General features: G+C 35.8%; 1 protein-coding gene across 1 annotated transcript; it reads left to right on the top strand.

Annotated features, from left to right (window-relative positions):
* Positions 1 to 5603: 5603 nt before the first annotated feature.
* Positions 5604 to 10587, top strand: LOC125266837. The gene is made up of 6 exons (XM_048187913.1): positions 5604 to 5699; positions 5781 to 5900; positions 5988 to 6792; positions 6895 to 7091; positions 8981 to 9140; positions 9777 to 10587. Exons 2-4 carry the CDS (start codon positions 5842 to 5844, stop codon positions 6931 to 6933), a joined length of 903 nt encoding a protein of 300 aa, XP_048043870.1. The 5' UTR covers positions 5604 to 5699; positions 5781 to 5841; the 3' UTR covers positions 6934 to 7091; positions 8981 to 9140; positions 9777 to 10587.
* Positions 10588 to 15034: the final 4447 nt, after the last annotated feature.

Here is a 15034-nt window from a genome sequence, read left to right as displayed (position 1 = left end):
CTGACGGGCCCCAAATTAGTCAATAATGAATCAAGGAAATCAAATCGAAATCAAACCACAAGCTTCAGAATCAAAATCAAATCCAATGGTGAAATTTGTGTCAGTGCCCAGCCGTCAATCATTTTTTTGTTTGTTTTGTTTTTATTTAAAGCAAATGTTGTTTTTTCCAATTATTTTCTTGTCAGAGTGCACCAGAATGCGTCGTTAAAATCCCGAAAATGGGGAGGATGCTCCCAGACCCCCCTACAACAATTTCAATTACAATATTTTGTCCGGTTGCACATTAATCGGACAATAAATATGGCACACCCAGTTTTTCTGATGCACACCCAGAGTCACTTTTCTGGCTACGCTGCTGGGCTAAACTTAAAAATATACTCAAGTTTAACATTAGATACAACTTCAGGATATTAAATAATGTATTTTTTAAATATACTTTCAGTGCATTGTTACAATGATCATTTTCAGCACACTGTTAAAATATACCTCAAATATATTTTTATAAAGTGCAAATAAATACACTTTTAAAAAATAAACTGAACTTACACTTCAAGTATATTTTTCTAAAATATATTTTTTTAGAAAATACACTAAAGTACAATTATTTTAAAGTGTGTTAAAAGTTGCATTGTGAAAATATGATACTAATATACTTTTTATATATTTAATGATAGTACATTTTTTGTTAGTATATTCCCCACATAGCAAACAGACTTGGCCCAAATGCGGCCTCATAATGGCACTGCTGGCGTGTTGCCGGCACTGGCATGCATCATGTCAGCCAAGTGTGGGCCATGTGTGGCAATGAAGGCACTGCATGCATGACGGCAGACGACATTTGGGGCGATTGTGGATGTGAGGTGTGTGGCCCAGATCAGTGTAGCGATTATGGGCCATACTTTGTGTACTGCATGCATGGCGGCAGACAACAATTGGGCCGATTGTGGGTGGGAGGTGTGTGGCCCAGATCAGTGTAGCGATTATGGGCCATACTTTGTGTACTGCATGCATGGCGGCAGACAACAATTGGGCCGATTGTGGGTGGGAGGTGTGTGGCCCAGATCAGTGTAGCGATTATGGGCCATACTTTGTGTACTGGACAGTTATAAGTATTTAGGCCTGCTATGTTCAAGGCCCCCCCCGAAACAGATGTAATGATTTTAATAATTAATAATAATAATATTAATTGACCAATAGGAGTCAGTTAATAAATATAGTATTTAGTTTTCAGCAATGTTCACAAAATTCAATAATCATTAAAAAATTCCAAAATCTATTTGACTTGAACAAAATATATTTTCCAAACAAAATAATTAAGTTTGATTTTTTTTATTATTATTATTTTCATTTGTTTTTATAAATTTATAATAAAAAAACTTAATTCACATACAAAATACATTTTCCATACTTTTTAGTTTAAGCACCACAAAATCATGTTAAAAACGTACTATATATATGTATGTGTATATATATATATATATATATATATATATATATATATATATATATATATATAGTACGTTTTATATATATATATATATTATCTAAATAAAATTTATTTAAAAATATGCATAGTTACAATTTTGGCGCGATCTCCACGGTAACAGCAGCTTTTCTGGTTGGTGGATGAGGTTCACGTGATGCGTCGGTTGAATTTCTCCCGCTGAAGGGTGAAGACGTCAGTCAGATAACCGCTGTTCCAGGTAAGAGAAGTATTGTTGTGTACGAGATGTAATGTTAGATGTAATAAATTTAATATATACTGCAGATATGCAACCACATAGGTTCTCTCTTTTTTTGGCACTTTTTTAAATACATAAAACTCGGATGCCACTTTGTTCTTTATTGAAGTGAAATTTTGACTATAAGGTAGCAGTAGCTGATTCACTGCCCCTTGAACTTGAGAACGCGAGTATGAGGATTGACGCGACCGGGGTGCGATAGACCGGCCTGCGGGATGTCCGAGGCTTGGTGCCTCCTGTTCCGTGTGCGGAACAATGTAATGCTGTTAAAATGATAGGACAAATCACAGCGAAATCAGCAACAGTAATTGACTTTTCAGAAAGCTGAAAGTGATTAAAAGGTTGTATAATCATGTTTAATTATATCTAAATCTAATCTGTGACTTCGATAATCAGGATGGGGCTATGTCTGATATTTTTGTTTTAGCTAGTAGACATTCTTAAAAACAATAAGAAAGCAATTTGTTATTTTGTTAGCATTTTGCATCAGTCATGTAGAATCTAATCTGGATTAATCATTGTTTCACTTAAAAAGGACATGCTCCATCATATATATTTTATTTGTGATCACAGAGGCCTGCTTAGTTCTTTTATGTCTTGCTAGTCATCTCATTCCCATCACATGTGTGCCATATTTGTTGGAGATAGACAGAAAAACAATTATATTGTACTATTAAAATAACTACACTGAAAGAATGAAATTGATCACATGATTTTCATTGTTGTCTTAAACAGTAGTTCTCAACCTGGGCAATGTTTAGAGGTCACATCTAGGAATGCCATGAACAATTGGCCACTTACGGCAAAACTGAACCAAGAGAACAACCATACAAGTGGCTAGTATTATCCTATGAAATTAAAGGGAATGTAATAATTATGAATAAAATAAATATAAAATATTTAGATGTGGATATAAATTGGTTGATAAAAACAATGAAATTACAGTTACTTAAACAAAAAGCTGGGAACCTCTGGCCTAAAAGCACTGACTTTCCATAATCTAACAAAATTATTAATACAACAGAGTTTTAGAGCTACAGTAGTATCCTATATTGGTAAATCTTGAATAGTTGAATAGGCAAATTCAATGTTAATCTTTTTTTTTTTTTCCTTTTCTTACAGGACTGTGTTTGGGCAAGAAAACTTGAGACAGACTGTTGGTATGGAGGGTAATTGGAGTTACAATGAGAGGAGCAATGTGAGAAGACGGGCATTAAAAAAAGTTGATGAACTAATACAGTCAATAGATACTGAATGTAGCAGGCAAGAGTTTGAAAGAAATGATGCAGAGAGCTTCAATGATGAAACTTCTGTATGGTTTGAGGAGGAGATGCAGGGCAGCAGAGATGGAGGGAATGAACAGATTTCAAAGGATAGGTTTGTGTCGTCTGAGGAAGAGGAAATGGATCATAGTGATGCATGCAGTGAAAGTATTGATGACTTGAGGGATTCTCTTGCTGACTGGGCCACTGATTTTAGCATTCCCCTGATTGCGTTATCAGCCCTTCTCTGCATTTTACAAGTTCACCATCCCTCTTTGCCAAAAGATGGGCGAACATTACTTAAAACACAAACAACATACAACATAGAAACTTTATCAGGTGGAATGTTTCACTACTTTGGAATATTAAGCTCGTTTCATGGACTGTTGAATAAGGTGTGGTCTGTTGTTCCAGATAGACACTTATTTAAACTACAGTTGAATTTTGACGGTCTACCCCTGTTCAAAAGTAGTAGTACTCAGTTTTGGCCCATTCTTGGTATGTTGCAAGGGTACAGCGAGAAACCAGTGCTGATTGGTCTTTTTTGTGGCAACACTAAACCAAAGTCTTTGGCAGAGTACTTGCATCACCTGGTGAATGAATTAAAGTCACTGAGCAGTGGGTTTGTGTTTCAGGGAAAGAGGTTCTTTTTGAACATCTGCTCTGTTGTATGTGACACCCCAGCCCGAGCCTTTGTCAAAGGAGTGAAATCACACTGTGCATACCATGGATGTGACAAGTGTCACCAAACTGGTGTCCGTTTAGGACATCGAATGACATTCCCTGATTTAAGTGCAAGGCGTAGAACTGATGAATGCTTTAGACAAAATATAGATGAGGAACACCACCATGAACACTCACCTTTGGCTGACCTTAATATTGACATGGTTGCCAGCTTCCCTTATGATTACATGCACTTAGTATGCTTAGGGGTTATGAGGCGTCTGCTTGATTTGTGGATGGGTCCTTCTGGACCCTTACGTTGTCGTATATCAAGCAGTCAAGCTTCCTTGATTTCAGAGAGACTGCTTTCTTTGAGGGATTACATTCCTTCTGAGTTCACTAGAAGACCACGTACACTGGCTGAAAAAAGTAGGTGGAAGGCCTCAGAATTTCATCAGTTCCTGCTGTACACTGGACCTGTTGCACTGAAGGGTGTTAAAGTCTCAAATATATGACAATTTCATGCTTTTGTCAATTGGCATATACATTTTACTGAGTTCAGAATATTGCTTGACGATGAACAATCTGGCCAATTCTCTTTTGGTATCTTTTGTTGAACATTTTGGTCAGCTTTATGGACAAGAATTTTTAGTTTACAATTTTCATGGTTTGGTGCATCTTTGTGAAGATGTAAAAATCCATGGTAATTTGGATTTATTTTCATCTTTTCCATATGAGAATTTCTTGGGTCATCTTAAAAAATTGGTTAGAGGCCCACGAAATCCTTTGACACAAGTGATCCGCAGGTTGTCTGAAATTGATGAAGCCAGCTCCAACTGTAATCTTAATGCACAGACATCCAAAGATTATAAATCGGAACATACAGAAGGACCAGTACCACAGTTTTTCACAGGAGAAGTAAAACAGTTTAAAGTGTTGTCCATGGATGGTGCAGTTATCAAAACTACAAATAGAGATTCCTGCATCAAAATAAAGAACAGGTTTGTGTTGGTTGAAAATATTATTGTTGATAGAGGAGTGGAATATATTGTCGGTAGGGAATACAGATGCCAGGAATCATTCTTTGAATACCCTTTTGACTCTACAGAGTTAGACATCTTCATGGTTTCTAGCTTGTCTATGACGGTGAAACATTTTCAGCTAGTGGAAAGTGTGCGAAAGTATGTCAGACTGCCATTTCATGACAAGTTTGTTGTTATACCTTTGCTGCATTTAAACAAACCACACTGCAGCTATTGATTATATTTTGTTGCTCTCTTTATATCTGCAGTATATGTTGTGTGCAATTACATTTCCTCTCTCTTCTCACATTATCCACTCAAAAATATTCCTACAGATTATTTTAAAAAGATACATAAATGACTAAATTACACTTATTTTGTTTAGACAATGTATCACATTGTGATTTTTGAAACTACAAATGAAGTAGAAGTGGTGCCTTCCAATTGGGTCAAAGAAAATGAATGTATGTGGCCACCAAATAAAGTGGATGTTGTAAAAGCCACAAAAAATCAGGAGCAACCTGGGGAAGGATGGACTCAACACAGGGTCAGAATTATATTTACATCGAGTAAGTATTACTTTATAGATTGTGTGTTGAGATGTTTCTGATATGTTGTCCTTAACATTATATATATATATATATATATATATATATATATATATATATATATATATATATATATATATATATATATATATATATATAATTATTGTAATCATTTGTAGACAGTTACAGCAAGGCAAGATTAAAACTACCTGAAGCTGTCGAACATACAGACCTTGCAACAGATGGGGAGGATTCCCCAATTAAAGCCAAACGAAGAAGAATGCAAGTTGTCTTTATTTATAATCTATGATTATATTTAGTCAGTGTATTGTAACATGTGGCACATATGTAAGTAACAAAGTGATTCTTAAGACCAAAGAACATACTTTTTCCTGGAGAAGATGAGGATGAAGAAATCGGTCAAATCGGTTTTGATCGGTCAAAAGATAATGCAAAGAAAAGGTAAGTTTCCATAAATTTTCTTTTTTTTTTGTTCACTTATTTTTAATATGACATTTAGCTTCTCTCTCTTTCTCTGTACAGACCAGAAGAACTGCCTAGTGCTCCGAAGATCTTTCACCCATTTTCTTCTGACTCCCAAAGGATGCAGAAGACTGGATCCACTCAGAAGTCTGTGTTGGCCAAATCTAATCCAACGAAATTGTAAGTAGTATCAGTCAATAGTTGATGAATTTAATATGTGAAATGCCTAAAATGCTCTGTTCTGTATTTCTGCAAACCCCCACATAGTTTACCAAATGTCCCTCCTAATTCCCAAAGTCATCACATACGTAAGAGAACCCACACACATTCTGACCTGTCTCGAAGAAACCATCCAACTGCTGATCCACTTGAGAGAAGCCGCATTAACCATGACCTGTTTCAGAGAACCCACACTTCTCCTAACCAGCTTCAGAGATTCCACACAAGCTGTACTTCTCCCAACTTGTTTGACGAAGATTGCACTCCAACTGACCTGCTTCAGAGATGCAGCACTTCCCCTGATTCACGACAGAGAAATGGCACAACTGCTGAGCCATTTCAGAGAGGCCAGACTTCCTCTGATCCACTTCGAAGAAGCCACACAACTGCTGACTCATTTCAGAGAGGCCGCAATTCCCCTGATCTTCTTCAGAGAAGCCACACAACTACTGAGTCGTTTCAGAAAGTCCACACTTCCCTGATCCACTTCAGAGAAACCACACAACTGCTGACCCGTTTCAGAGAGGCCAGACTTCCTCCTATCCACTTCGAAAAAGCCACACAACTACTGAGCCATTTCAGAAAGTCCACACTTCCTCTGACCCACTTCAGAGAAACCACGCAACTGCTGACCCATTTCAAAGCGGCCACACTTCTCCTGACCTGCTTCAGAGAAGCTGTATTTCTCCTGACTTGTTTGAGAGAGGTCATACTCTCCCTGACTCTTTTCAGAGGAGTCACTCTCCCCCTGACCCACTGCAGAGAAGCTGCACTTCCCCTGATCTGCATCAGAAAGGGAATGTTTACCAACAGCCACATGGACCATCAAGACATCAAGCTGTTCTTGATACTTGTAAGTGTTTGTTTTTACATATTTTTACACAGTATTTGTTCTTTTACATCTTGTGTAACATGGATTTAGGGGGTTTATTTCAGTTTCTTGCTTTTGTTTCAGCCCTCCTTCGTAACATTCTCACAAATCAAGAGATCATGATGGACCAAATGAAAATAATCTATAGGACAGTTCAGGGTCTAAAATCTGTCAGTGAAGATATAGGCCTTGAACCAAACCTACTGCCAGTAGCTGATCTTCAGTCTCTGCAAAACTTGGAGGAGCGATTGAGGAAATTTCCTGACCTTCAAAAGCAAATGGTAAGTTAGTTATACTCAAGATATAGATGTTTTGTTTAGGCTTATCAAACCCAGGTGGAAAAAGTACACTTGTATAATGTACTTAAAGTGCTCTATTTTCACGCACTAATTTTGCACCTAATATACTAAAGATTCTCCTTTAGTACTTCTTAAGTTCTCAAGTTTTTTTACTCTTATAGTAGAAGTTCCCATTGACACATATTATACGGCTGACAGACCGCAACGGTTGGAGTTAAAATTCATCATTTGTGTTCTACTGAAGACACAAAGTCACCTACATCTTGGATGCCCTGGGGGTAAACAGATAAACATCACATTTTCATCTGGTAATCTTTAAAAATAAAATTAAGAACATCTAAGTGTACTCAACTGTGCTATTTTGAGACAGTATGAAATATGAACTAAAACATGCTTTTAATATATTATCTCTGTATTTAAAAAATATATTTAGCTACCACTTGTTGTACACTATGGGTTCAAATGCACTATAAGTGAGAGATAGTATAGATAGTAAGAGATAGTATATTAAAAGCACATTTTAGTTCATATCTCATGCTGTCTCAAAATAGCACAGTTGAGTACATTTAGATGTTCTTAAAGGGATTTTCCAAAAATGAAATTTGATGTTTATCTGTTTACCCCCAGCGCATCCAAGATGTAGGTGACTTTGTTTCTTCAGCAGAACACAAATGATGATTTTTAACTCCAACCGTTGCGGTCTGTCAGCCGTATAATATGTGTCAATGGGAACACAATCTATAAGAGTAAAAAAAAAACTTGCTTAGACAAGTCCAAATTAAACTCGGCAGCTCATGTCAACACATTGATGTCCTAAGACACGAAACGATTGGTTTGTGCGAGAAACCGAACAGTATTTATATAAATATTTTACCTCAAAAACACCACTATGTCCAACTGCGTTCAGCATTCGCTTAGTGAGGTTTGATCGCGCTTTGACAACTGAAGTAATGTCTCACACTTATACTTCCGGTTCCATTTCCAGTTCTGCCTAAAGGTTCTGGTTCCATTAGAATAATTAAACAACTCATAAAAAACAGTAGTAAGGGAAAAATGCACAATACTCGACTCAAACAGTCCTTTTTGTGTTTATTATTCTTGTAAAATTAATTTATCAGACTGCTAATCTCATATTTGCTAACACTTTACAATTAGGTTCATTAGTTAACATCAATTAACTATGCCTACATTAACATGAACTGCAATGAACTGCATTTCTACAGCATTTGTAAATCTTTGTTAATGTTAATTTCAACATTTACTAATGCATTATTAAAATCAAGAGTTGTATTTGTTAATATTAGTTAACGCACTGTGAAGTAACATGAACAAACTATGAACGGCTGTATTTTTATTAACTAACATTAACAAAGTTTAACAAATACATTACTCATGATTAGTTCATAAATTAACCTTATTGTAAAGTGTTACCACGGATTAGACAAGATGCTTGAACACACATGTAAGATTCAGACAGGTGAAACAATATTTTTGTAAGTTGGATTCATAATGACTTCATTTGTTTCTTAAAGAATGATTCAGTGATAGAGACATTTTTAACAGTAATTTGGCATAACAATGCAATGGATACAGTCATTATTTGAAGTCCAGTTACTTTCAGAAGGTAATTTATTATATTTTGATTGGTAGCATCAGTGTTTCTATCTGAATAATAAACTTTTATATACTTCTGTTATAATTGGAATATTTGTCACACAGAAATAATGATACTGTGCGTTTGAAAAGATTGTTTGTGAAGCTGTTTATATCTACACATGACAACTCTTCAGATCAACAGCATTTTATTTTAACTAGCGCATTTTATTTTAACATTAATTTTAACAATGAATAAATTAAATGTTAATTCACAGATAAGCATGTTGGCAATGAAAGGTGGGACGGACACCAGAGATGGAGTTTGGAGAATAATGACAGCAACGATAACAATATCGCTGGCTAAGAATATAAATATGCGTGGAGTAAATGGGAAGATCAGCTTTAAAAGCTTGCAGTTAAGGAACATTGTTTTTGGTAAGTCTGTAGTTTTTTTTTTTTGTTTTTTATCAAAAAATTTTTTTTTTTTTAAATTGTACAGTTTATTTTTTTTTTATGCCCAGTACTTATACTCATACTTACATACTAATTTCTACAAGTGTTATTTTAAAACAGTATCATAATATTCTTTTTAAATGTTAATTTGTGCAAACAATTGTATATAAATAATGCTACTAATACATGCATGTATTTGTAGGAGGTCATTGTTAGTTTACATTAACCAATGCAATAAGTAAGCTACTGTTTAAGACAGACCAATACATTGAAATTAAATGCACTTTTTTGAGGTGGAAATAAGATGTTATGCTTTGAATGCGTAACATTATCAGTACTTCAACAGTGCATTGGTTACTCTGTTTACACCATAGTTTCCATATCTCAACATTTTTAAGTTTTTTGTTCACTAAAATGGTCTGGTTTGTCAAAATACTGTTGTCAAACTCTGACAAGCCAGTTAGTCAATCAATAGTGCCACATTATTGGCAATCATTTCCTGTAAAAAATGTAACCAAAGCAGCCTTATTTTAATTTGTTACCTAAATTTATCTACAGTAGGTGGATGAATGTTTGTATATGTTTTTATTAATTTTGTATTATTATTTTGTCTTTTAGCTGCTGTGAGAAAAAATCGTCTGACACAACAAGCCACAGATCAGGAGATAGAAGCAAATATCCAAAGATGGCTTCAGCTTGCTCCTGATAAGAGATGGAGGAAGGAGAGAGCGCTTGAGGAGAAAAGAGGGGCTGCAGAGCTGTACTTCACTTCAGGACAGTCCTAAATAGGATCACTTTCTCCCTCACACATACAAACTTTCTGATCTGTAAATTTGTTTTAAGTAATTGTTTTAATTTGCTCTTATGTTTGTTGAGTAAAATTACATTATAATATGTTTACATTTCTGTGCTTGATTCATTCATAGATTCATTTAGTTAGAATTAAAAATGTTATTTTTTATGCACACTTACACAACTCTAGCTGTCTTTTTTCTTTTTTTTTTTTTCTTTTGCATTACAATAAGTAAGTTACTGTTTAAGAAAGGCCAGTGCAATTTTTTGAGGCGTTAATAAGATGCTATTCTTTGATATTAATAAATAAAATAGTGTTCACACAGTTACACAATTCTGGATGTGATTTTTTTTTTATTATTTTTTATTTTTGGCTTGTGCAATATTGTTAAATAAACTAATTTTGAGAATTAAATTTTCTTGTGACTTATTTGTTCACATGGTTTGGGTAAGATTAGGCTGGGTTATGGCTCATTTTGGGGGTTTCTGGTTAAAAGGTGGTGTTGATATGGTTAACATATTGCTGAGAAATGGTACCAATAATAAAACCTGTATTGGCCCAGTTCAGGGCCAGTTAAGGGTGATTAACTGGCTGAGATTCGGGCCGGTTATGGCCCATGTGTGACCCTTGTCTTTATTCACTCTCTGCAGTGTACTATAGAAAAGGAATATATTTACAATACAATAAAGTATACTTTTTTTTCACTAGGGTCCTGTCACTCATTCAGAGTAGCGGCAGGCCTCAACACTGAAATGTTTGAGCCCTCTTCAATGTCCAGGTAAACGTCAATACTGTTTCTTTGTTCAATTTGCACACTGTACATAAGCTCTCAGTTTTGAGCTCTCAAAGTGCACCAGATTGATGCATTTAACCTTAAAATGTACAAAATTTTCTAACGGGGGGCATGCCCCCAGACCCCCCTAGAGGAGGTACACCCAACAAAGTTTTGCAAATTCCTGGGAAACAATGTACATTCTATGAACTTTACTCCAGCATACTACTACAAAGTTCCTTTCATGAAAGCTGTTAATGGAAAATTAATTGGTCATTGGACAAAATAAATTTGGGCTAAGCCCCGAATGTTTACAATGTCTGGCTCCGCCCCTGGTTTTTACCATGCCTAAAAATATTGCCTACATTTAAAATCGTTTAACAAACATTTTAGAACTAAAAACTATACATTTAGGTCTAAAAGTAATTCAAGTGTAATCAAAAGTCCCATCCCATTTCCACCGTAACGATGCTGATTCTCCTGCCGGATATGGGCTTGCGTTTGGCGGCAGAACTAATTTCCGACCACCGCCCGCCTTCTTACTCGTAGCCGAAAGATGCTGTGGCTGCTTCCATAACCTGCCCATTAACAGTCAGTGCACAGTTCTGAGAACATATTTCAATATCTAAAGTATTTATATTCTGTATCTTTAGGAATAAACTGTTAATTTTATGCAAAGCTTCGAGTGTTTCCTTCATCTGAAAGATGGATGTTACACTCGTTTACTGACATCGCATCCCTGTAGTTTGCTTTGCATTAAATAAAATTATTTACAGCACAGCAAGGATTTTTTGGATGAAATAAAATATACACAAACCTTATTTCATAGACAAAATGCATCAAGTCGGTGGGGCAGCGCTGAGAAACTGAACGTCACGTGATGATCGCACCTTGACCTGCCTTACATTTCCATTACACTCCTTCCGTTTCCACTATACTCTCTCGCACACGCACATACACACACATACATTCTTCTCTTACATACACATATTTTCTTCAGACATGCATACATTTTCTTCTTACATAGTTATTTATTATAAAAGAATGAAAGGGGAATGTAAGTGTGTGAGAGTAGAATATATATGTATGTGAAAGTAGAAATTACAGTTGCAAGAAAAAGTATGTGAACCACTTGCAGAATCTGTGAAAATGTGCAAAATTTTAAATTTAAATTTAAAATGTTATTTTTTATTTAGTACTGTCCTGAGTAAGATATTTTACATAAAAGATGTTTACATATAATCCATAAGACAAAAAAATAGCTGAATTTATTAAAATGACTCAGTTCAAAAGTTTGTGAACCACTGATTCTTAATACTGTGTGTCATTACCTGGATGATCTATGACTGTTTTTTTGTTTTGTGATGGTTGTTCATGGGTTCCTTGTTTATTCTGAGCAGTTAAACTGAGCTCTGTTCTTCAGAAAAAAATCTACAGGTCCCAAAAATTCTTCAGTTTTCCACCATCTTTTGCATATTTGAACCCTTTACAACAGTGACTGAATGATTTTGAGAGCCATCTTTTCAGGACAACTGAGGGACTCAAACACAACTATTAAAAAAGGTTTAAACATTCACTGATGCTTCAGAAGTAAACACAATGCATTAAGAGTCGGGGGTGAAAACTTTTGAACAGGATGAAGATGTCCAAATCTTTCTTATTTCGCTTGAATATCATTTTTTTTTCATTTAGTACTGCCCTTCGGAAGATACTTGCATGTTTCCCGGAAGACAAATTAAATACAATTTACCTTGATCATCAAATTCCAAATGTTTTCACCCCCCATCTATTAATGCATCATGTTTTTTTCTGAAGCATCAGTGAATGTTTGAACCTTTTTTAAAAGTTGTGTTTGAGTCCCTCAGTTGTCCTCAGTGTGAAAAGACGGATCTCAAAATCATTCAGTCACTGCTTTAAAGGGTTCAAATGTGCAAAAAATGCTGGAAAACTGAAGAATCTGCAGGACATGGAGGATTTTTCTGAAGAATTTTGGGCAGTTTAACTGCTCAGGACAAACAAGGGACTCATGAACAACCATCACAAAACAAAAAAAAAAACCAGTCGTAGATCATCCAGGTAACCACACACAGTATTAAGAACCAATGGTTCACATACTTATGAATGGGGTTATTTTAATAAATTCAGCTATTTTTTTTTTTTGTCTTGTGGATTATATGTAAACATCTTTTATGTAAATATCTTACTCAGGACAGTACTAAATAAAAAATAATATGCATTTTGTATTATCTCCCTTATTTTGTTAAAATTATTAACATTTTCACAGATTCTGCAAGTGGTTCACATACTTTTTCTTGCAACTGTATCTGTGTGAGAGTAAAATATATATGTATGTAAGAGGAGAATATAAGTGTGTGAGAGTAGAATGTATATGTGTGAGAGTAAAATGTACAGTGGGTATGGAAAGTATTCAGACCTCCTTAAATTTTTCACTCTTTGTTATATTGCAGCCATTTGCTAAAATCATTTAAGTTCATTTTTTTTCCTCATTAATGTACACACAGCACCCCATATTGACAGAAAAACACAGAATTGTTGACATTTTTGCAGATTTATTAAAAAAGAAAAACTGAAATATCACATGGTCCTAAGTATTCAGACCCTTAGTATGCTGTGACACTCATATATTTAACTCAGGTGCTGTCCATTTCTTCTGATCATCCTTGAGATGGTTCTACACCTTCATTTGAGTCCAGCTGTGTTTGATTATACTGATTGGACTTGATTAGGAAAGCCACACACCTGTCTATATAAGACCTTACAGCTCACAGTGCATGTCAGAGCAAATGAGAATCATGAGGTCAAAGGAACTGCCTGAAGAGCTCAGAGACAGAATTGTGGCAAGGCACAAGAGGGGAGAGAACAGCCAATGAAGCACAGACATAGAACACACTCATTATACAGAATAATGAATATTAATATATGAGCACAGAGAAAATGACAACAAACTCCCAAGCACAAGGGAGAAATGTGAAAGAATATTTATCTAATAATAGGCTAGGCCTACTCTGATTACGTTTACGAGCACTGCAGTCTCAAAATCAGTCTTTTGTCAATTAGAATAATCGTGTCGTCGCGTTCAGATAGGCTACACCACTGTATCAGTGTTCAGTTTGCACATATAATTCATTTGAAGAAGACTTGATGAAATATATGTGCATAACTACACCGTGCTGGTTAATGTTTGGTGCAGGAGAATGTGTGAAATAAAAACTTTAAACACAGATACTTTATTCTGTATGAGTTATGTGCCACGTGGCTAGTGTTATTAAACAGTGCGAAGCTCCGCGCTGAAACCGATCATATGCGCGCGTGTATATCATAACAGTCGTATTTTTCATGGGTTTGTATTCAAACTCCAGTTGTGACCGCATCGCGAGCAAAATACAAATAGCACGTGCTGCTGTACCGAGGGAGACATACACACGGCTCACGTGTTTGAACGCAGCTAGAGCAGGCATAGGTGAATGAGCCGCACTTTTGTGACATTTGAATTATCTGCTGTAATGCGATCTCACGCGAACATATTTTCCATTTGTGCTGGTAGATTACAGCAAAACAATCCACATGCACACAAACCTCTGCTCTGGTTGCGTTGCAAGAAAACACATTGTGTTGTAGCACTGAGGAAACAAACACCAACGATATGTCTCTGAATGACAAGAGACCGAGGCGAGAGAAGTGATAATACCACAATTATAATCTTATGCATACTACAGCGCAGTGATTGGATTAAATGAGCTTTATGTCATGAATATATGTCGAGAATCGCTCGAAACAGTCTACGTCAGCATATTCGACCATGCCCATACTTGGGCCGAAAGTACACGATTATGTCAGATTTTGTGACGTTGCTCCGACTCAGCTTTTCAAACCGGAAGACAGAAGTCGCTCTGAAAAATGCAAAAATAACGATTTTTCACTTATGCATAACATTAATGAGTACCTTTAGTGTTTTCAATGATGTGCAGCCTATACATATCTGTTAACATCTCAAAAAAAGTGTTTTGGGATTTCTTGACCCTGTAAGCACCACTCACCTCCCTCAGTTGTCCAGTCACTGTTGTTTTGGATGTGTTTACCTGCTACTGTTCTATTTTGGATGTGTTTACCTGCCATTTAAGTTATTATTAAACCTTTGAGTTTGTTTTGAATCCTGCTTCTCCTACCTTCTTCCTCCCGTGGTCACACATCGTGACAGGTGTGCTCTTTGATACCAATTTTTCATTTGAAAGCCATGTTTCTAGCATCTGTACAATCGCATTCTTCCATCTTAAATATATCTAAACTACG

Source organism: Megalobrama amblycephala, linkage group LG4, assembly GCF_018812025.1.
Source record: "Megalobrama amblycephala isolate DHTTF-2021 linkage group LG4, ASM1881202v1, whole genome shotgun sequence".
In the NCBI taxonomy this organism is placed as follows: domain Eukaryota; kingdom Metazoa; phylum Chordata; class Actinopteri; order Cypriniformes; family Xenocyprididae; genus Megalobrama; species Megalobrama amblycephala.
Note: the sequence above shows the minus strand (reverse complement) of the source record. Positions and strands in the feature narration are given on the sequence as shown.

What these genes read in the sequence shown, in the direction of transcription:
- LOC125266837 (XM_048187913.1), top strand. Translation starts at nt 5,842, where the DNA reads ATGCAGAAGACTGGATCCACTCAGAAGTCTGTGTTGGCCAAATCTAAT. An exon ending in AAATCTAATCCAACGAAATT is followed by an intron (nt 5,901 to 5,987) that starts GTAAGTAGTATC and finishes ACCCCCACATAG; the next exon opens with TTTACCAAATGTCCCTCCTA. An exon ending in TCAAGCTGTTCTTGATACTT is followed by an intron (nt 6,793 to 6,894) that starts GTAAGTGTTTGT and finishes CTTTTGTTTCAG; the next exon opens with CCCTCCTTCGTAACATTCTC.